This window comes from Marmota marmota, unplaced genomic scaffold (assembly GCF_001458135.2).
Source record: "Marmota marmota marmota unplaced genomic scaffold, marMar, whole genome shotgun sequence".
Classification (NCBI taxonomy): domain Eukaryota; kingdom Metazoa; phylum Chordata; class Mammalia; order Rodentia; family Sciuridae; genus Marmota; species Marmota marmota.
Window position 1 is genome coordinate 5,998,497 of NW_025999869.1, and position 21,649 is coordinate 6,020,145.

Consider the following 21,649-nt stretch of genomic DNA (forward strand, 5'->3'; position numbering starts at 1 on the left):
GAATGTGGGCCAGGCACAGTCAGCAAATAGTCCCAGGGAGGCATTTCTGTAAAGTACCTCCTCATCCCTTCTCTGTGTCCCTCTGTCTCCCACTATGGAGGTCGTTTCCTCTTTGCTGGGTCCAAGGGAGTGGACTGTATCTGTTACGAGACCAGTGGCCGCCGTCTCACGTCCTTCACTAATTAATTTCACCTTTGCAGTTCGCTGGGTTCTCCTAATTCTCCTGTCCCTTGTCTGGCGCCTTTCCAGCTAAGTGGCCAGGATCGGGTCTGGGATTCAATATCAGTGTTAACTTCAAACTTGGTGTAAATCTATTGAACTGCATCTGTTTTTACATAAATAAGCCAGAGAACAGCATCTATTCTCCTTCAGCCGATACAGGACCTCCACAGGTGTGAGTTATTAGCAATAACTATAATTGCTTTGAATGGAACAATAAATACTACAAGAGGTCATGATGAGAAATGTCCTCCCATGGTATTAGCATAGCTTAATGGGTTAAGCCACCATACACTTCATCCCATGCTGGGCTTCGGGAAGCAGCCTTGTCACTCAGGGTGCTGAGCTCTTGCTGAATTGCTTTCCTGTTTAGGTAGAAGATAATTTTGAGCCTTTCTAAAGCTGCATTGATTTTATCGGCAGATGGCCCCAGGATAGCATCTCACCTTCACCACGGAGGTTTCACTTGTTTAATGGGGTTCTGAAAAGTTACAAGAAAGAACAGGCAAGTACAAGCCACCCTTCCTGGCCTGCATTCTAAATCCTGGCCTCTGGACAGCGGCAGCCAGAGGCATAGCCCTCCCTACCCTGTCTCAGCCGAGTTCATCACCTCCAGTAAAACGGAAGAGGCCACAGTCTGGTGGCCCCAGGGTTCTGTCCCTGAGTGGAAGGGAGGGGTCGCCAAGCCACAGCATGAGTGGGTTTAGGGCAAGGCACGCAGGGAACCCAAAGAGTGTTCAAGGAAACCTTTCCCCTTCTCGGGCTGAACAGGTGAGGCTTCTGGGGACAGGTAGGAGTGTTGGCCTTCTCCCTCCTTGCCTCCTCTCTGCCTTGCATTTCCTGCACAGTTTTATTCCTGCCCATCCTTGGGAGGGCGCCAGGTCTTTTAGACAACTTGGCAGGAAGAAGTCAGATCAGTGTCGATTATCCCCAAGATGATCAGAATGTTCTATGCACCTATCATCCCCTCTAGAGTCCCCCAGGGGTCCACGGTGAAAGCATCTCTTCCATGCCTGGAGTTTCCTTATCCATGTCATCTTGGTCTCACAGGTGCCAGGACTCAGAAAGGGGAGAGGGGGACTCATTCTTGGAGGTGAAGCATTGCCAGGCACATGTCCCCTTTCTGGACTGAATTCATTTTCCAAATCTGTTGGACCCTTCCAGACAGGTTTCCACCGGGCCTCCGCCGTCTTCGGGGAGTCCTCACCATCCGTCTCCCTGGCCCGCCTTCCCAGTGCACCTGCCCATCTCCCCTCCAGCTCGGCTCCCTTCCCTTCTCAGCCGGAGCTTTTTCTGTGACTCTTTAGACTGCAAGCCTGCTCTAGTGGCATTCCTTCTCACGCACGGCACCCAGGCAGAGACGGAAGGGTAAAGGAAGGCAGGAGAGCTCTATGACCTAAGGGACAAACTGGAGTTGGGGAAAAGAAATGATCCCAGAGCTTGAGATTCACTCGTGATCATCCATGAATTCGGCAAGGGCATGAAATCATTTTCATTTTTTTAAATCCGTTCAGGAAATATATTTTAAATCATACACCAAGCCTCATGCTCAGCAGAACCCCTCGCCCACATGAAGCCACTATTTAATGAGAGAGCCAGCAGAAAAGACCACTAACTCAAGCTTGACCTGCAGCAGGCATGCAGCTAACCACAGCAACCTCCCCGCTCCACACTCACTTTGTCCAGTGCTAAGTGGCGAGTTTGCCTTTAGCTCTCAGGGAAAGGAAAATTTACAGACTTTGCCCTATTACTGAGTTAAAAAGACCACATTTTACTCAAAGGTTCTTTCTCATCTCCCTCCCTGCCATTTATGAAATGGACCCACATGGTAACTGGAAATATAAATTTACCAAAAAAAGAAAAAAATTTAGAAACACAGTCCCCATCTTCTCATTTTTTGCTAATTATCTCCAGAACAGATCTTCACCTCCAGGGTACTGTGCCTCTGAACCTAGGCTATGGGTCCGCAAACTGAGGCAAACAAGGGGGCCCAGGGCAGCCATTAATCAGGAAGTAGGCCAAAGGCACACACTTCATTTCAGAGCAATTCAATAAATGCTCCCCTCACCCCCGCCACCTCCCCCTCGCTCACAAGGTTTCATCTCCTAATTGCAAAAGCTTTTTGGCATGGGAATGTCTCTGAGAAGAAGAGAGGACTCAATTTGGGCCATCTCTCCAAAGAAGACACAGGAACAAGGACGCTTCTCCAATTAATCAGCAAATGCCCAGCTCCGGCTTTCGGGCCAAAGGATCGATTTAAATAAAGCTACTTCTCCAGATGAGTTTGCCTCCCCCTCTCCTCCCCCTCTCCTCCCCTGCCTTCCTCTTGTCCAGCCAGCATTAGATATGCTACTGGATTTTAGATTGACAGTGTCAGCTACGACAATCAAATTAGGGATGAAAGCCTCAGATGGCTGCAAGAGAGAGGGGGGAGGGGAGGGGAGGGGAGGCTGGAGGCTCCCTCTCCCAGTGCCATTGGGCAGACACATCACTTCGAACAAAGAGAAAAAACAAAACAGGGTCTCCATTCTTTGAAACCAGTTTAACTGCCTCCCCCCACCCCGCCAAGGTTGATGCATTAAACCAGAAGATCCCATCGGGCCCAAAATTTGGCATGGCACTCTCTCAGACACATAATTATATGCTCATGATCAGATTTTCAGCACCAGATTTCTCCACACAATATAAAGACACCAAAATCATGGTTGTGTCCTTGATAGGTACACAGTGACAGGTGCATCGTGGACTCTGGAGGCAGAGGCTGTAGTTGGAATCCCGCTCATGTTTCCTGAACCCCGGGGTGACACAGGGAAGCCTGGACCAGAACAGAAGGCATGATTGGGCTGCTAATGACAGCCCCCCAAAACCACCTAATGCAGCTGCCTTGTCACTAAATTGTGATAATCCCAGGGATTAGAGCTGTGGAGCAGCTCAGCCTCTGCACCCTTTGCTGGAGATGATCAGTCAATTATAATGCTATCTTGTGAACACAAAGAGCATTACTTGGAGTTACATGGGATAATTAAATGAAGAAAGTTTCTGTTTGGCCTGGAAGCAGTGGTTAACCCTGCCAGCCCTGGCACAGTGGTGGTTTGGAAAGATTAAATCCTGTGGTTGGAGGGAGCTTCTCTGCTCAAAGGAGGAAAGATGGCTAAATGGCTGGACTATTGCGAGCTGTGGCTTGCTTCCCTGGAGTCATGGCCTTCAATCCCGGCTGACTCTCCTCCACATCTCCTGCTGACACAGCGAAAACCCTAAGCATCCTACCTTGTGCTCCCTTAGATGAGCTCCAACACCTGGAAACTTCCCTTCTCTTGACATTGTGAGGCCACAGAGCTAGCCCTTATTCTAGCCCTGAACTGTGGGTCCAGCAGGTACTGGCCACATATGGCTGTATAGAACCAGTACAGTTATGGAACCAGTTACAATTACACGACTTTTGCTCTTCTAATACAAATAGCTTCCATTTATCAAGCTAAAAAAAAATAAAATAATTTCAACTATTTCTTTTTACCATTTTAATTTGGCTAATGGAGAATTGTAAATCGCATCTGTGGCCCATGTTATATTTCTATGGGACTGTACAGTCCCAGAATTAGCAGATCTCCCCCTGAGGGGTGACAGCCTCCATCTCCTCACTGGATTTACAGATTAAATTCAACCCAGGACTGATGTGTCCTGTTAATCAGATAAGGAATTATTTGGTTTCAGTATTTTGGAAATAAATATAGATAGCTGGCCAGTAGTCAGTTCAGCTCGGCCCTGACTACTCATGATTGTCCACACTCAGCCCAATTTACTCATTCACTTTACCTGTATGTCCCTAAAGAATTTGAGATCTTGAGAACATCTGCTTATCAAGAGACACAGAGGGTGCCCGTGCTGGAAACTAATGAGAGCAATCCAATAACCCTAACTCCTTCTGCATCTGTTTGCAGCCTTTCCTTCCTCCCTTTGGTCAGAAAGCTTCCCGGGAGCAAGCCTCTTTGCTCTGGTGTGCATCTCAGGTCACAGCTCCATATCTGTCTCTCAGTCTGGCTGCTCAGTCCTGTTCATCATCTGCTCTCCAGAATGGCCTCTCCAGGAAAACTGTAAGGAATCACTCATCTGTGAGGCTTAACCAGGAATGTCCTAATCCTAGCCACCAGAGTCTCCCATACAGGGCTTGGTTTTCTTTGGCTATGTCTCTGGGATCCCAGGGGAAGCTTCAGCCATCCATGACCTCTCACCCCTTCTAGATCAGCCTTCAGACTGGGTCCCTGAATGGCTTTGTAAAACACAGAGTCAATGTGGCTCTTTCCACTTCAGACCTCTCCTGCTATCCATCCTGTAGGCATCTTGTCCAACACCAGCAGCTTCAATGAGACATGGGAGACCTTTGCATCTTGAGCTTAAGATTTTCCCTAAAATCCAACCTAAACATTTAAGGCAATAAGGTATGCATTTGTTAACTTCATGCTAATCACATGAAGTTAGTGATTTGCATTTATAGATTGCATTAGGTTCTAGAAAGCTCTTGCTTGTGCCTTCTCTGTAATGCCTGTCTAAGAAGTATAAGTTGCAGTTTAGAGAACTGAACTGAATCTCTCGAAGGCACCCAACGTGTTAAATATCAGAGTCAGGGTGTTAACATAGCACTACCCAAGACACTAATCATTCTATCCACAGTTCTCAAACTTGTTCAGACTTCATTCTACAGAGTGCATCCTCAGAAATCGGATTGCATAGATCTGGGATGGGTCCCAAGTATCTGTGATAGTTTTTTAATATAAAACTTTCACACGTATTTGAAGTAAAGTACAGATGATAAAGAAATCTTCATTTTATTCATCACCCAGCTCCAAAAACTATTGACTTATGACCCTTCTCATTTTATCTAGACTTTTACCCACTTCCCCTCTTTTAGTCTATTTTAAAGAAAAACCTAGACATCATCATTTATCCTTAATTTTCTCTGAGAGAGAGAGAGAGAGAGAGATCTCAGTGAATGGAAGCATAACTACAATACCATCCCCATACGTAAATTAAAAAGCTTATGGAGCCTTTATGTTTTTGAAGCATCATCTATAAATTCCAATCAGATGGAGAGGACTTCCCTAAACCATACCAGTTCTTTCCCCCCCGCACCTCCTTTGGTTCCAGAGAGTGAACCCAGGATCACTTAACCACTGAGTCACACCCCCAGCCCTTTTTTGTTGTTGTTATTGTTTTATTTTGAGACAGGGTCTCACTAAGTTGCCGAGGCTGACCTTGAACTTGCAATCCTCCTGCCTTGGCCTCCCAAGTCACTGAGATTACAAGTGTATGCCACTGCTCTTGGGCCCAGTACTAAATACATCTTTATGCCATCCTGATTTTCTGAAATTGTCCTCCCAGAAAGACAAAGCCAAAGTACTTGACAAAATAAATCTGCACCTCTAGTCCTGGTTGAGCGTCTTTCCCTTTCTCTCCTATAAAAACTAGAAAGACTTTGGGTCCCGAGTAGAACAAAACTGAAAAGCAATGTGTATTGAGCTACAGGATTTCTTCTTGTTGAAAGGAAAAAAGCAGTGAAATGTTGCTGTTGTTTCCAGAGGTGCCTGGGTGTTATTTTGTTTCTGTCAACGTGAGGGAGTCTGTTTCTCTGTAGCTGGAGTCTCCGAAGGATGAGCTGCAGGAGGGTGGATACTCGGTTCTGCTCACTTCTATACCTTAACTCATGACGCGGCGGTCCATCTCTGTTGAGGGAAGTGAGAATGTGAGCTAGCAGATAATCCACCAGACCTGTGAGGGTGCAGCTAGGACAATTCTAATGAGCTTGCCAGAGAAGACAGAACAGAGGGCTCTTGTGTCTGCCTTTGGTTCAGTAACTTCAGTGTACGCTGCTGCAATGAAAGATTCAGAAGCAACTGGAGCAGCGGGAAATAATTGGGTTTTTCTTTTTGTTTGTGTCCCCATTGATATTTTGATTCTCTGGCTCCCCGAGATAGGTTGCAATTCTTTCAGAAATGATCCCGTTTACGCCATTGTTATCTCCCTCGGACAAAGGATACCATTGACTAGAAATCCAGCTGGAAGGGCTAGGGCTTCTTAGCTGGGATATATGCTTGGGGCTTATTTGATTTTGACAGTGACCCAACTGCAAACATATAATCTTGCTTATTAAGATAAATTGCCTGTAGATGAGATTTACCTAGTAAGATAAATCCTCCCCAAAGTCCACATTGTAAAATCCCCGGGGAATAATTTTTGCTCCTGCATCTGTCCCTTCTGCTGTATAAAATCATGTAAGCAAAACAGTATCTTTGCCTTTAATTCTTAGAGTAGAATGATGCGTCACAGGGTATGATATATTAGGAGCTGAGGTTCAGGGAGCAGGGCAAAGGATTCAGCTTTACGTAGGGGATAGTGTTGAGAATATAAGAAATTTTAGACGTGTGGATTATTGTGAGAGATAATGTTAAGTTCCTAAGTGAGTTTGGGTTGATATCGAATGCACCAATGGGCAGGTTTCCTCTTACTAGGCAGAAAATTTGAAAGTATACTCAGGCCAAAGAGAATCACAGTGGTAATCCACATCCTCATCCCCGATCCAATAATGCTTCCAAATATAAAAGCTTTTCATATCACCCCCTATTTTTGTTTGACTTATCAAGAGTTGATTTTTTTTTTTTTTTGGTTCTGTCAGAACTTTATTTTTTTTTATTTTTTTTTTAAGAGTTGATTTTTTTTAATGTTACCATAAAGGCACCACTAATTTATCTCAGTGCAAAGGGGTCGGGAGGGAAGAGAAAGTGTAGACCTCATCAAATACCCATGGAGTTGTTCCAGTTTCCTTGGAAGGTTAGCTCCTGTGTGGCCTCTTGTCCTTGCTTCTGGATGGACCATCTTTGGAGAGTAGTGCTTTAATCTGCTTCTACCTCCTGCATCTGTGGGCTTCACTGGTGAAGTCTCATAGCTGGTACCCCTTCAATCTGTCCTTGGGTTGTTGACATGACCTCACCCAGCATTACGGTGGGCACGTAGAGCCTGGGAATTTGCATTTCTCTTGAGTAGTCCCCATCCACACGCTGTCTGAGGCAGGGCTCCAAGGGCCCAGCTTCCTTGCTCGGAGACAGAACTCTAGGCCTTAGACCAAGGCTGAGAACTCACCTGTTTTCATTTACTCCCTTTCATCCCCTGGTCTCTCCTGAGAGGCCTTCATTCGTCAGTCATTTAAGGAGTCTTAGGCTCAACATTGCTTCTGAGAGAGCCCAGCCTGAGACCACCTTTTTCCTGAATCAATCTCTCTTATTTCATTTTTCAAGAATCTAGAATCAAATGTGGTTACTACTTTCTGGATGGTACATGAGGGAAACTTGAATTCCTCCCTCAGATTTTATGGAAATAGTACTGACAACGTTTATGTGTTTTATTGTTTAGAGTTGGAAGCGTATGTCCTGGAGTGGTTGATAAAGGACATTTCCAGCAGTGTAAACCCATGGCTCACTGGGGGAAAATTCTGAGACGTACACACACATTTGTTGAAGGCTTCCCGTGTTCCAGTCTCTGGGCCATGTGCTTTACGTGTGTGGACGCATTTGGTTCTGACAATTAACTGATGAAGCTGGTAAAATTAATAATCCCATTGTAAATATGGGAAAACTGAGTCATGCAGTATTTTAGCAACTTGTGTAAGCATGCAGCTGATAAGTAACTCCATACACTTTAGAAACAAGAATTCCCCAAATTTCTGGGAGTTTCCAAATCTTATTTTGTAGCTTGGTAATAATTTGGGATCAACACTGAAGAGTAAAACCTCCACAATGACTGCCATTTAATGCACATGAGCCTCTCTGGTGGCATGAATGTGATCAGAGTTAGTGTTTTGTCCCCACTGGAGCAAAGAGAAGAGCAGCCCAAGAACAAAGCATCCCTGACATTGCAAGGAGGCCCAGGAAGACTTACAAAAGCGCCACTGGAACTAGACAACCTTTCAATCCATTTATCAAAGTGTCTGCACTTCCCATTTCAAGGTAGATGAAGCAATAATAAATTTGTGAAGAAAGTTAATCTGTGTCCAAAGCATTTTAGTAAATTAAAAAGGTGGGGGAAGGGAGGGCTTCCTGGAAGCGGGATGTATTGGTTCTTGCCAACTCCTATTTGACTTACTGTCTCCTTAATAAGTCCTCTTTGGTCTTGTGTTTTTGGATGGAATAATCAGTCAGTTAATCATTTTCCGGAAGCTAGAAAATGCACTTTAGCTAATGCAGTTCTTTCCTTTCAGAGCCCTAATTATTTAAAAAGGCATCTGGGTCCATGGTGCCACTTCCCAACCAAGAAAGCTTTCCCCGGCTGCCATCTTTCTTTATGTCCCCAGAAAAAACTAGCACACTTTGCCTCCCTCCCACCGCCCTACTCCAACCTTGTACCTTTCCAATGTAAAAAAAGATTTTTTTTTTTTTTTTAAAGGATCCGCTCTGGTCACTTCCAAGCATTTCTGTGAGCTGCTTGTCTGGTGAAGGGTACTTCCCAACAATCAATTGGCCGGAAATAGGCTCTTAGGCATTATGGATAGATTTTGTTGTTTTTATTTGAGTGTCAGCCGAAAACGGTGTCTCTTGTGTCTCTTGTGTCTCTCAAGAATCATACTTAACAATAGCTCTAAGCTCTGGCATCATGCTGAGATAAACACACTATTAGGAACCCTCACAAAGGCCCTGCGATAATTGTGAAGGGATAGTTACCCGAAAATGAAGCACCCAGCCCTGAACCCTCCTCCACGCCCCATCAGTAACACCATTAAAGTTGTCAGTTTGTCAGCCCACTGGAGGTATTTATGAAATCAATATACAATCCCGCAGATGCATGGCAGCAGGATTGTTAGCTGGAGAAGGGAAGCTCAATGGAAAATAAAATTAATGAAATTTACAAGCAGATTGTCACGGGGAACAGATAAATTCCCTACTGTTTCCCTCAGTCAGGGCAGGGGAAAAGCAATATAAAGAGGAAGAAAGCAAACCATGCCTTAAACTGGGCTCAAGTCAGAGCAAGGCTGGGTATATTTGCAGAAAGAACACAGCGACCAGAAATCAAAGCAGCTGCCCCACCCAAGCGTGGGATTTTGCCTGAATGACATATAGGATACCTCCCGTGAATACAGCCATATTTTTCTGTTTAAATATGGCTCTCCTATCTTCATCCTGCCACATTGCAAACCAGAACTTTTGTAGAGCTGCTGCTCCTTCCGGGTGTGTTTCAGGGTGGGATGCCTTTTACTCGAAACGGCTTAATGCATTACTGGGATACGTGCCCTTGTTCCAGCTTCCAGCCACGGTCAAGGCTGACAATTCTAAATGTTCTCCTGTTTGTTTCGTGCCCCTGATTTCCCTCATCAGCCATTTGTCAGATGTGTGAGCGGAGCTCATCTCCCAGAACCACCAAAGATAACAGCCAAGCCCGGGAGGGTGGCAGGCAGGGGGTTGGTGGCCTGTAAACCAGCTTTTGCTTGCCAGAAAAGACAGGGCCCACTGTGGCTGCTGGAGGCTCTCGCGCAGCCCAGATGCCTGGTAGAAATTGCATTAGACATGCAATGACAGGACCTGGGCCCCTTCTCCAGAAGCTGATGGAGAGCAGCCGAGTGGCCTGGGTGACACTGCCTGACCTCTGCTGTCATCATGGGCTTTGTTCAGTGCCCTGACTCCAGGCTGGAGCCCTGCTCATTGAATCAGGCCTGGTTGGGGGAGCCGGCAAGGGGGCTCATTGTGCATCTAAATTTACTTACATCAGTTGCAGACAGAGGAAACTGCATTTGGATGGGGGTACCTTGTTATGCAGCCCTGGAAACCTGTAGGACTCACAGCGCAATCTGACACCTGCAACCTGCCCCAGGTCTGAGTCTTGTTTTGGGGGGAGCAACAGACCTTCCCAATCTCTAGCATTCTGAGTTGTGGCCTGTTGCTTAGAGCACATTTAGCTTTCTCAGCAGGCAAGAGCAAGAAGTGGAAGCCTCTCTTCTACTTTCTGTTTTTCCTCCTCCCTCTTGCACACTGTTTAGACAGACAGCCCATGTTTTAGTTAGGGTGGTTGTCTGACCTCTCCTTTCAAACATACAGGGAGCCATCCATAGCTTTTGACTGGGAGCCCTTAAAAAATCAGTATGTGAGCATCTGTCTGAACAATCTGTCTATAGGTCAATTCAACAAGGATGTGTGTATCCTGCATGCCAAAGCGGGACAAGTGTCCCTGAGTGTATGGGCAGAGAAATTTATCCCAGTGTTTCTTTAAATGGCAAGTAAATCAAATCAATGCCAGCCCAACAATTTGGGATCATATAGCCATCCATACAATTGGATGTTATATAGCCTTTAAAAATGTTGGCATTGATGTACTGGGACAGATGTTCTCAATATAGTAAGTAAAAAATAGTTTATAATAGACTGTATATTATGAGGTGAAATTCATACATATTACTCCTAATTGGTAGCAGTGGTTATGTCTGAGTGGTTAATTTTTTGGCCTTAATATTTGAGGGTTTTTCTGTGTGTTCTTTTCAAACTAAAGCTATGTATATATATGTAGACACACACACATACACACACACACACACACACACACACACCTTTTATGTCTGAAGAACACACATAGAGCTGATTGTGTCCTTAGTGCCATCTCTGCGCACGCATCCTTCCACACCATCCTCTTTGGAGATGTTCCTGCGGCCGTGATGGTGCAGAACTAGCCTTGCTTGTCGCGCAGAGTGTTCTGCAGAGTGGCTCGTGTGCCCTGGAGGCCTGATGAGTCTTTACAGATTGATCACTTGCTGAGATCCAAGTGGGCTTGAAGTCCAAATGAAAACAAGTGCACGTGCTTGGTCGAGCAAGAAAAATAAAACAAGAAAGCAAAACCAAACAGCCCTCATCATCTGTTGTTTGGAAAGGAAACTCAGGCTTCAGGGCTGCTTAAACCCCCAGAAAAAACTTGGCTTTGAGCCAGCTGCAGGACCCTCACCCTATCCCTTGCCTTCCTCAAAGCAGCATGTAGGTGCTGCTTAATGCTAGACAAGGTGCTGGGGAACCCCTATTTTGTAACAGTTTGTAGAAATGCAATTTAAACTCATCACACTTGTCACTAAGAGCCAGGAGGCCTCCGGGGGTCTATGGGACTCTAGAATATGCTAAAGTGGTCATTCCCATCAGAAAATCAGATGGCCAGACTCTGTTCCCATCCCAGATGACAAAAGCAGAGAGCCTGGACGTCAAAGGACAGCCTGAGAGACAGGAGATTGAGTGGTGCTGACCTCGCAGTGGGGGAGGGATGCTTTGGGGAAAGGGGGGCACAGGGGTCTTCTCTGGGAGGTGGCAAAACAGAGAATTGGGTGAGGAGCGGCAACAAATAGCCCAGAATCTTGGCTCGTGGCCTGGAGGTGCGAGACCACCCACAGCGCCCGCCCTGGAGGCAGCTGCTGGCCTGGTAACCATTTCAGCAAAGGCCATGCTAGCACAACAATGTGAACGCTTGTAGGGCCTGGGCCTGAGACTAAACAGTCCCCAAACACCTCTGACCCACCGGGAGGCAGCCTCTGGGAGTTTTTGTTATCGTAATGAGATGCAGAGAAAGCAGCCTGGCTCTTTAACTGGTCTCCTCTTCTCCTCTTGTTTAGAGATCTGAGTGAAAACCAGATCCAGGGGATCCCGCGGAAGGCGTTCCGGGGCATCGCTGACGTGAAGAATCTGTAAGTGCTATTTTTGTTGCTTTGCTGCAGATTTGGTTCACGTGGGCTCCCTGGCCAGGATGAGGGAGAGAGAAGGGACAGGAGGGTGGTTTGGACATCTTCAGAGATTGAGGGCCGTGTGCAAGTGTTTTCCACAACAGCTTCACAAAGCCCTGCGCTTCCTGGCCATTCCACAAGCATTGGAATCCCACACCTGGGTCAGAGCCTCACATCACACAAGCTGAATGGCCTTGCTGCAAGTCATTATCAACTTTTGTAAAATAGGGACCATAGTGTGGATGTTGTATGCACTAAGAAAATGTTTTTTTAAAAAAAGGAAATGATTAATTCTTAGTAAGTATTGAGTAAACTGGAGCTTTGATGATGATGATGATGATGATGATGAAGATCTCTTATAATTAGTCCCAAGAGAGACCCCTGGGACTTACATCCCAGGACCTTGGGGAAATGTAGCCAAATCCATTTCCTTTATGCTAGATTTTTGCTTGCTTTTTACTTTTTATTTTAAAATCATCATTGATTGACAGGATGTTTTTTTAAAAAAAGAAATAGGGCCCAGATCCATGTGCCAATTCCCCAGTGGTGACACCTTACAAACCAGGAGCCAACAGCAACACCAGGAAATTGGTGTTGGTGCCATCCACAGACTCACCTTCAGTCTTCCCAGTTACCCACACTTAAGCTCACACGTGCACTTGTTTGTGTGCACATGGATGACTTAAGTGTGGGTAGCTGTGTGCGGTTTGATCACAGGTAGAGTTGTCCTGCCATCACCAAGGTCAAGAGCAGGACTGTTCCATCTCTGAACTCACCAAATAATCCTGATCCTTTCCTACCTGACCCCAGGTTTTGCTCTTATCAATGACTCCTGGGCCCTTACTTCACATGGTGTGTGCCTTCTGAACTCTACATACAACTATGCACAAGGGCTGGGGACATGTTTTTGGAAAGGGCCACAGAAAACAGTCTGGTTTGACTGAGAAAGCCAGTCTGCCCTCCAGCCTCAAATTCAATTTGAGAAGTATTGAAGGAGACTAGGAAGGAAGGAAAGAAGGAAGGAAGGAAGGAAGGAAGGAAGGAAGGAAGGAAGGAGAAAGGGAAGGGAAGGGAGAAAAGAGACAGAGAGAAAGAAAGAGAGAGAGAGAGAGAGAGAGAGAGAGAGAGAGAGAGAGAGAGAGAACCTACTTTAACTGTCACTTTTCCCTATAACAAATGGAGGGGCTTGAGTTTCCTGGCACACCCTAGGGAAGTTGATGATGGCTTCCAGATGCATGTTATCTGCGTCCCCCGTGGCTGGGCCTCAGCGGAAAGCTTTTGGTGCAAAGAACACAGAGGGCAGAGGCGTCTGTGGGAGTGGAGGGACAGGGAGACAGAGAGGACTTCGAAGGGGGCTCTGGGTCAGAGGCTGCCTGCTGCGTCCACTAGGAGTGTTTGCTGAAGAGCAGGAGAGGGTGGGACAGGCACAGCCACACAGCCATGAGCCCTTTTGCAGGACAGATGTAGCCTCACTTAAGAAATAACTTCTGGGCTACAGTGTGGCTCAGTGGTAGAGTGCTTGTCTATCGTGCTTAAGGCCCCGGATTTAATCCTGGGTGCTGCAAAAAAAGGGCTGGGGGTCAGGGAGGGTGGAGGAAGGAAGGAACTTCTTAACTTTCTTCCACCTCCTCTTGAAAAGAAGACACAAACCAAACCTAATAAATAAATAATGATGGACACTTTCTCAGCCAGAGGTGGCACTTTTAACATTTCAAAGCATTTTTTCCAACATTTCATTCCTTAGATTTTAGGAACTTAATACTGAACAAATGAATCAAAACCAATATATTGTGTTAATCAGCATCCCAGAACTTCAGGGCAAGAGAAAATAGAAGCCCAGAGAGGGGCAGTGACTATCTCAAGGTCAACTGTCACCTGGCTTCCTAATGATTGAGCCCCAAATGAATGTATTAAATATATATATATAAAGATCCAAGTCTGGAGGATGGAGCCCTAGGCAAACGCTCAACCATTGAGCTACACCACCAGTCCATGGCACTGATATTAAATGGATCATTTATAAACCTGACATAACATAATGATGTAGAAGCGTGGCCATATAGTTACGAATTACATTTTTGATTCTCAAGAAAGTGATTAAATCCCACGGTGATTATTAATTGTTGTTCGTGTTTCTTGGGCTTTGTGTTTTTGTTATTGAGAGTTTACAAGAGTTGTTTTAACTTTATAATGTCTTTAACCATGCAAAGGCCTTAGAGGTGAAAGGTTCGAAATGCCTTAAGTTACCCCAGCATGTGGAGTCAGGCCCACCTTCTAGAAAGAAGTGTACGCAAATACAGTTTGAGTAGCCCTTTTCCTAAATGCCTGGACCAGAAGTGTGGAATATTTGCATATACAGGAGATATTGTAGGGATGGAACCCAAGTTCTAACACAATCCATTTTTGCTTCATATCCACTTTATGCACTTAGCCTGAAGCTGTTTTTATACCATGTTTTTAATAATTCTGTGCATGAAACAGTTTCCCCATGTGGACTTTTCCATTTGTGGTGTCCTCTCCGTGCTCAAAAGGTTGGGTTTTTGACTTAGGACTGTTCAGCCTTTATTTATCTCTGAAGAGCCTGAGGTCAGCAGGAGTCGGCTTCTGTTTTGTTCATACCCAGAACCAGCACGTGGTCCTGGGGGAAGAAGGAGTGTAGTAAACCGGCTGCTCAGAGGAAGAATCAACTTGCCAAACTAAGGGCTGTTGAACGCTTTGTGCTCCTAAGCAGTCGGCGACGCACTTGTGGGGCAGAACCCCTGAGACCCCAGAAGCATAATTCTTGTTCTCCGGGGACAAATAGAATAACCGGAGACAAGAAATATGTCCACCCAAGAGAAAGTTCAGTAAAATACCAGTCAACATGAAAATGCAAATGAGTGCCTGTGTACAGCCAGAGGCTGTCAGAGAAGAAAAATAGCTTTTGGCAATGTGGCTACGAGGTAGGGAATGGTTTGGGCTTCTGTATGAATTATACCTGTTCTAGGTGCTAAGTCTGTGACCTTTGGCACATGACACTTCTAGCCTAGGTTTCAACCATTGTAACATAAGGACAAGAATTGGACCTACTTCCCAGGATTTTTGTTAAGGTTAATGAAACAATGCGTATGGAACAACTCATGAAGGTATTTAGAAAGTTCTTGCTGCTGTTGCTGCTGTATTCCTTTGTTCCTAATGGTGAAGATTTTAGCTGGTCCTGAACAATATTAGAATTCTTAATAAATGAGGCAGATGATGCACGCAGGCCTCCAGAGGTGTGTGTATCAGGGGGCACACAGTGGCATCTCCTGGCTTTGGGGGGATGATGAGGCAGAACAGTAGGTGACGAGGTTAGAGGGGTGGTGGCCAGACAGTGGCACCTTGCCTGCAAGGAGGCGCAGGCACCAAAAAAATGGCCGGCTTCTGACCCAGAATAGGTCAAGGCAAAAACCATTCTGAAAGAGGAACCAAGGATAGGAGGCGGTGGCGAAGGAAGGGCTGGGGCAGGAGATGAGGCTATGGCGAGCTGGGGAGAGAGCAGTCAGAAGTCAAGAAAGGAAGAGTCCAAAGCAAGCCACCCGTGGGGACCAAGCCAGCAGAACTTGGTGACAAAGGGTTTCTAGAGGCAGGAGCAAAAGAAGTGTCAAATTAGAGTTCCAGGCTCCGAGAGTCAGGGCACGGTGGCAAGTCTCAGAGACATTCATCCACACACCCATCAAAATATCGTTTGAGTACCTGCTGAATGCCATTTCTGGGGAAAATGGAAGATAATGATCTATGCAGATGTGTGAGCCCTGTCTTCTTGGAGCTGCCTTCCTCAGAGGCTGAAAGGCTTGGGGAGAGCCAGGCTTAAAGGATCAGGAGTTGGATTGTAATAGTGCTGAGTATGAATGATGTCCAGTCTCAGAGGCAGTGCAGACAGAGCCCCTTCTGTGTTTTAGGACACTGGTGGATCTGCCCATCCTCTCTTATTTCTTCTAGTTGCAGGAACATGCTATAACCCCCTACGTCTCTGGACCCCAGCTTTCCTGGTTTTATTAAACATGAGGGAGTTAGACTAAATAGCCCTATTGCCCTAAGAGAAAATGTCATGTGGGTAATCGGAGATGTAGGATAGGAGCTGAGAGTACATTTGTGGAGGGTTAGCACCCAGTGGAAGTGATAATGAATTGTAGATTTAAATGCACCTGGGGGCTGGGGGCAGAGCTCAGTGGTAGAGAGTTGTGATTAGCATGTGCAAGGTCCTAGGTTCAGTTCCCAGCACCACACTCACACAAAACAGGAGATGCTTTATAGAAATTAAGTTAGTATAAAACCTGTTAAAGAAATATGTGTCCATCACCCATGTGGAGGGTGTCTACCCTGCGAGTAATCAATAGCAAGCTTTAAATCTCAGGGGTGCACATCCTTGCCTTCATCTGAAAACCAAGCCCCCAGCCTTTCCCATCACATTGTGTGAGCTCAGGGGATATAACTCAGCTCAGAGTTGCCTTCCCTGACCCTCTAAGGCAGCCCCCACTTCCACTGCCTTCCTTCCCTACCCCATGACCCAGTGATATTTCTTTACCTGTTACCTTAAGTAAAATAGGAGCGGAAGATAAATTCTTGGAGTACATTATCAGGCTTCAAACTAAATAATATGTGAAATGACAGCTGATTAGGCCTATTCATGACACCATATGCTTTATGATGAGGAGAAAATCAAGGATTGTCTATTTTTGAAAAATAATTCAAAATGTAGTGTTGACATGAATTGTCTTTGCTTGCCCTGACATTTCCCTTTAAGAAGAAAGGAACTGCAATACCCCCATTTTCCAGATGGTAAAATTAAGTGTCCTGGGCTTTCCACCCAGCCAGCCTTTGGTGACACACCCAGCATCTTGTGGACTCTAGCCAGATACTTCCGTCTGCTCAGATTCCCCCCCACGCCAGCCAGGGGGAAATGCTGCTGGAGGCTGGAGCCCCCACTCACCTGAGCAAGCAGCCAAGTGTCTGACTTATCAAATCCAGGAGAAGGGATGCAGGATGTCTGACACCCGTGGAAGTGGGAGCTATTAGTGTGCCACTGTGCTCAAGGGAGCTGGCGCCCTGCCCCCTCCCAGGCAGTGGAAGGAAGCCCCTAATTGCTTCCTGCTTCTCCAGAGAGAAGAAAGAGTAATTAGCCAGGGGTGCCACTCCACGCAATTACTGAAAGCTGGATTTATGGGCTGGTCCCATTCTCTGCTGCCTGTCTGGAAGCACAAGGGGTGCTATATTTAAAAAGAGACAGGCAGTTATATGAACAAATTGATCTGGAGAAAGACCCACAGAGGGACTGACCTGTGGACCGGCATACACCATGCCCGAATTAAATGCCTACTATATGCAAATGCTCAGCTAGTCCTGACGGATACGGGAGAAAGAGAAATCTCAACCAGAAAGACATAGAGATAGGACAGAAAGAAAGGAATCGGGAAAAAAAGGGAAATGATGACAAGCCACCATCCAACGGAGCGTAATAAGAAAAAGATAAAAACCAGTATAAATTATTTGGTTTTTTTTAAGTCCCCTGTCCTGTCTTTCTGAGCAGTTATGTTTTCCTCTGTTTTTCGGTTTCTATTTGCGAGGACTCTGTAGGACATGCATTCCAGAAGGGAAAATCAATAGCCCCTGTCTCTGCCAGCTAGCAGAATTTGGAATTGACGGCTGCAAAACAAAGCCAGGCGGGCGGCCTTTGTGTTCTCTCTTAGTCTGTGCTGCGCGCTGCAAAAGTCTGCCCTCCTGCTTCCTGAGATTAATGAGGGCTGTCTCCGCCCCAGTGAGCAGGCGGTCATCTTGTGTGAGGGGAGGGACCCCAGCGCCCATTCACTAGTAGCATCTTCGCTTGCTAGTCCAAATGCAGCCCTTGTCTAGAATGGCATCCATGCTCCTGGTGCCCCACCAGGTGCTACATGATCTGGGTCCTGTCTGGCTCATCTCATGCTTCCTGTGTACATATTCATTCCCTGAATGCCCTGAGCTCCTTCCTGCCACAGGACCTTTGCACTTGTGAGTCCCTTTGCATAGGATGCTATACAATCTCAGCCCTCCACACAGCCAGCTTTTTCTGATCTTTGGGGGCTCAGCTCAGAGTTGCCTTCCCTGACCCATCTAAGGCAGCCCCCACCTCCACTGCCCTCCTTTCCTACCCCATGACCCAGTGATATTTCTTCAAAGCAATCATCACCCTTTGAAATTATCTTGTTCCTTTATTTATCAACTCATCTGTGTATGTCACACAGAGATTTTGCCTGTCTGGGTCACTGGCTGATGTCCGCCATGCCCAAACTGTTCATGGCAGAGAGGAAGGTTGACTAAAGCCACATCAAAGGAACGAATCTGTTCGTTCACTCCACAAGCACTTGCTGAAGCCTGTTACCCAGCAGCAATTACGTGCAATTGCTAAAATGTCTCATATGAAAGTAATATTATAGGAACGGTAACCCTACATTCCAGCAAGAAGGCAGACTGATAAACCAGTAGTTGCAGAACATGGACCAGGGCTCCAATGTAGGTAAGGACAAGGACATGGGAAAGCCCAAGGAGACACATCTGATTCTGGCTTCACTTAGAAAATGGTATGGGCTTTTGAAGGATGAGTTCATGCAGGCAAAGGGCATTCCCAGCAAAAGGGAAAGCTTGTGAAAAGTCAGCAAGATTTGCAAAGGGACAGAGGTGTGTGAAAGGGTTGATGTTTCTCAGAGCTTGGGGCTGGAGCACACCCAGCAGTAGAGGCGGTAAAGGGAGATGAGGCAGAGAGCTGAGGGAGGACCTTGAAGACCATGATCTGGGGAGCACGGGGGATCTACACAAGGGCTTTTAACAGAGAAGGGACACAATTGGATCACCATTCAAGACAGACAGCTCCAGCAACAGCAGGGAGGGGGCATTGCCCAGAGGAGACAGTGACGCTGGGGCAGGGGTAAGGAGATTGTGTGGCTGATCAGGAATCCTGGGGGCCAGGATCAGGCAGAGAAAGTGGGCCCAAGAGTCAGGGTTCAAATGTAGAGGCATGAGGGCTAACTGGGGGGTTGAGAGGGGTGGTTGAACTGAGTGCCTGAGGTGGGCTTCTGTACAAGTCACCTCTATGGACTCTGACGGGCACAGGAATGGTGCCCAGCTCTCCTCATGAAAGGAAGCTGCAGCTCAAGGTGGGACTGGGGAAGTCCGCCTGGGCAAGGCAAGACAACCCTGCTCCACCACCTTCCCAGGGCAGCGAGCTGCCCGGGCTTTTCTGCTCTGTAATCCTGGCTGAGCCCGTCAGGTCCAGAACTGCTGCTGGAGGAAGTCGCACTGGACTCCAGTTGGCTAAGACTATCCAAACAAGCCGTCTAAAGGAAGGGATAGCAGATGCCTTCCTTCCTCTCTCCCTCTCTCCCTCTCTCCCTTCCTCCCTTCCTCCCTTCCTTTCTTTCTTCCGTTTTTTCTATTCCTTCTTCCATAAATCATCTTGAGCTGTTACTCTTGCCAGGCCCAAAGCTAGTCCTGGAAATAAAAAAAATGATTAAGATACAGCCCATGCTCTTAAGATTTTTTTTTTGGTCGAAAAGGGAGAGGAACAAATACATGAAGGGCATTTGATCTGCATGCCCCTAGAGTGCTCTTCTCCAGCTGCCCTGTGGCCAGTGGGCTAAGTGCTCAATAAATACCAGTTGATTTGTTAAAGATTTGGACACAGGGGGCTTATGAGATATTTGCCATTGACTGAGATTTTTAGCTCCAAAGAGAAATGAAAAGGGCTTAAGGTGAGAGGAGATGGATATTACTGTGGCAATCACACTCAGAGACTCTAGTAACTGTTGATGTTCTGAAATGAGAAAAAAAAAAGAGAAGAAACAGGTAAATTAGACTCCATCAGTCCAGCAGAGATATGGGAGGCTGTGGTAAGTGCCCCATCCCAGAAGTTGTACCTGGGCTGGGAAGTTGCATGGGTGACAAGCATCCCTTCCAGGCCACAATTACACTGTTGCATAGACTTTATTGGTGGTCCTCTGTTGGGCTTCGAGTATTTCCCCCAACACTTCATCCTACATTATAACTGTCTCTGCAGTTGCCTTCATCTGCAAGCTATACAAAGGGGGAGGCCAGGCTGCCTTGTCCAGTGTTTGATGTTCAAGAGGTAGGCCTGTGCCTGGCCTCTAGTAGGTGCTCAATGAATAATGAAAGACAAATGGATGGACAAACACCTTTCAAAAAAAGAGACACCCACATTTAGAGGACACCGAAGCCCTGAATGAGGAAGATGATCATATCACAGGAGCCAAGAATAAAATCAAGGCATCAAGAATACGCCCAGGGAAGCCTTTGTGTTTTCTGAGATAATGGAGACTGTTATTCTTGATTCAGCATTAAACTTTATTTTCTGGGACAATTTTATTTGCAAACCAATTTTTTAAAAATGCATGACAGATATTTAACTCCTCTGAGCACAAAATCCCCAGCAAGCAAAGTTGTTAAAACAAGTATCATGGCTCTGGGACCCTTAGGTTGGACACAGGGAGCTTATGGGATATTTGCCATTGTCTGGGATTTTATCGGAGATATTTAGTTCCAAAGAGAAATGAAAATGGCTTAAGAAGAAAGGAAATGAGTATTACTATGGAGATCACACTCAGAGACTCTAGTAACTACTGATGTCCTCATTCTTTATCTTATCGGGGTCAATTGAGGACAGTGATTTTAAAGTATAAGTTTTAGGTCAGATCTGGGCTTTTTGTTTGTTTGTTTTTTAATTCCAGTTTGGCTTCTGACTACTTGAGAGACTGGACAAGTTTCCTAACTACTCTGAGCCTTGCTCTCTTAATGTATAAAATGGGGGAAATACTAGTAAGGACTCAAACAGAGAAATTATGAATTCAACATTTGTACAATATGCTATGGTTTTCAAAAAGCCTTCCTACATACTATTTAATTACCCCAGCAACTTTGCAGATCATTAGAGAGAAGCTTATTTTTCTCTAGACATTAAAGGGGAAATTGAGATCCAAAGAAAGTCAGGAACTGTCTCAAGGAGAGGGAGTGGGTCATGTGGACTCTCTCAGGATCCCTCAGCCCGGACTCCGAGTTGGTGCTTTTCTGAGTGGTTAGCTGGGAAATCTCTGAGATTCGGGAAGCTGGAGCACAGTTTGAAGGAAGCAGTAGATGCAGCTCAATGGGGAGAATTAGAAGGTGGTTTTGCCTTCCAGCTCCAGCTAAGACCCGAGGCACGAGCAGACAGGCTGTGACTGTCACAGCCCAAGAGGGATTTCTGAGACCATCGAGATTGTCCAGAAGTGTGACCCTCCTGATTTGGTTTCTAATGAAAAGACTACTCTCTAGAGCAGCTTCAGGTTTACAGAAGAATAGGGAGGAAAGTACAGGGCATTCATGACGCCCCCAACTCCACAGTGCTGTACCCAGGCATATTCTCCCACTAGTAACCCCTCACGTGAGGGTGACAATTGTCATGATCTCTGACTTAATATGGGGTCATTATTAACTGACACCCATTAAGGCTCACCCTTTATGTCACATGTTCTGTGGGTTTGGGTTAAATGTACAGTGACGCATAGCCATCATTACGGCACAGTCTTACTGACCTAAAACTCCCGTGCTCCACCTATTGATGCTTCTCCATTTCTGAGCCCAAAAGTATAAGCTTTCAAATGAGCAGATAAAGCTCTTCATCTTTTCAAAATAGCTTACATTTATTCAGTTTTTCAGAGT

The 21,649-nt window shown here is 46.0% G+C and overlaps 1 protein-coding gene across 1 annotated transcript in view; it reads left to right on the forward strand.

The window, feature by feature from the left end:
• The window catches only part of Slit3 (slit guidance ligand 3), a 563,280-nt gene that overhangs the window by 368,947 nt on the left and 172,684 nt on the right, over positions 1-21,649 (forward strand). The window contains exon 6 of the mRNA XM_048814838.1: positions 11,840-11,911. Coding sequence (XP_048670795.1) covers positions 11,840-11,911 — 72 coding nt within the window. The remainder of the gene's footprint in view (positions 1-11,839; positions 11,912-21,649) is intronic.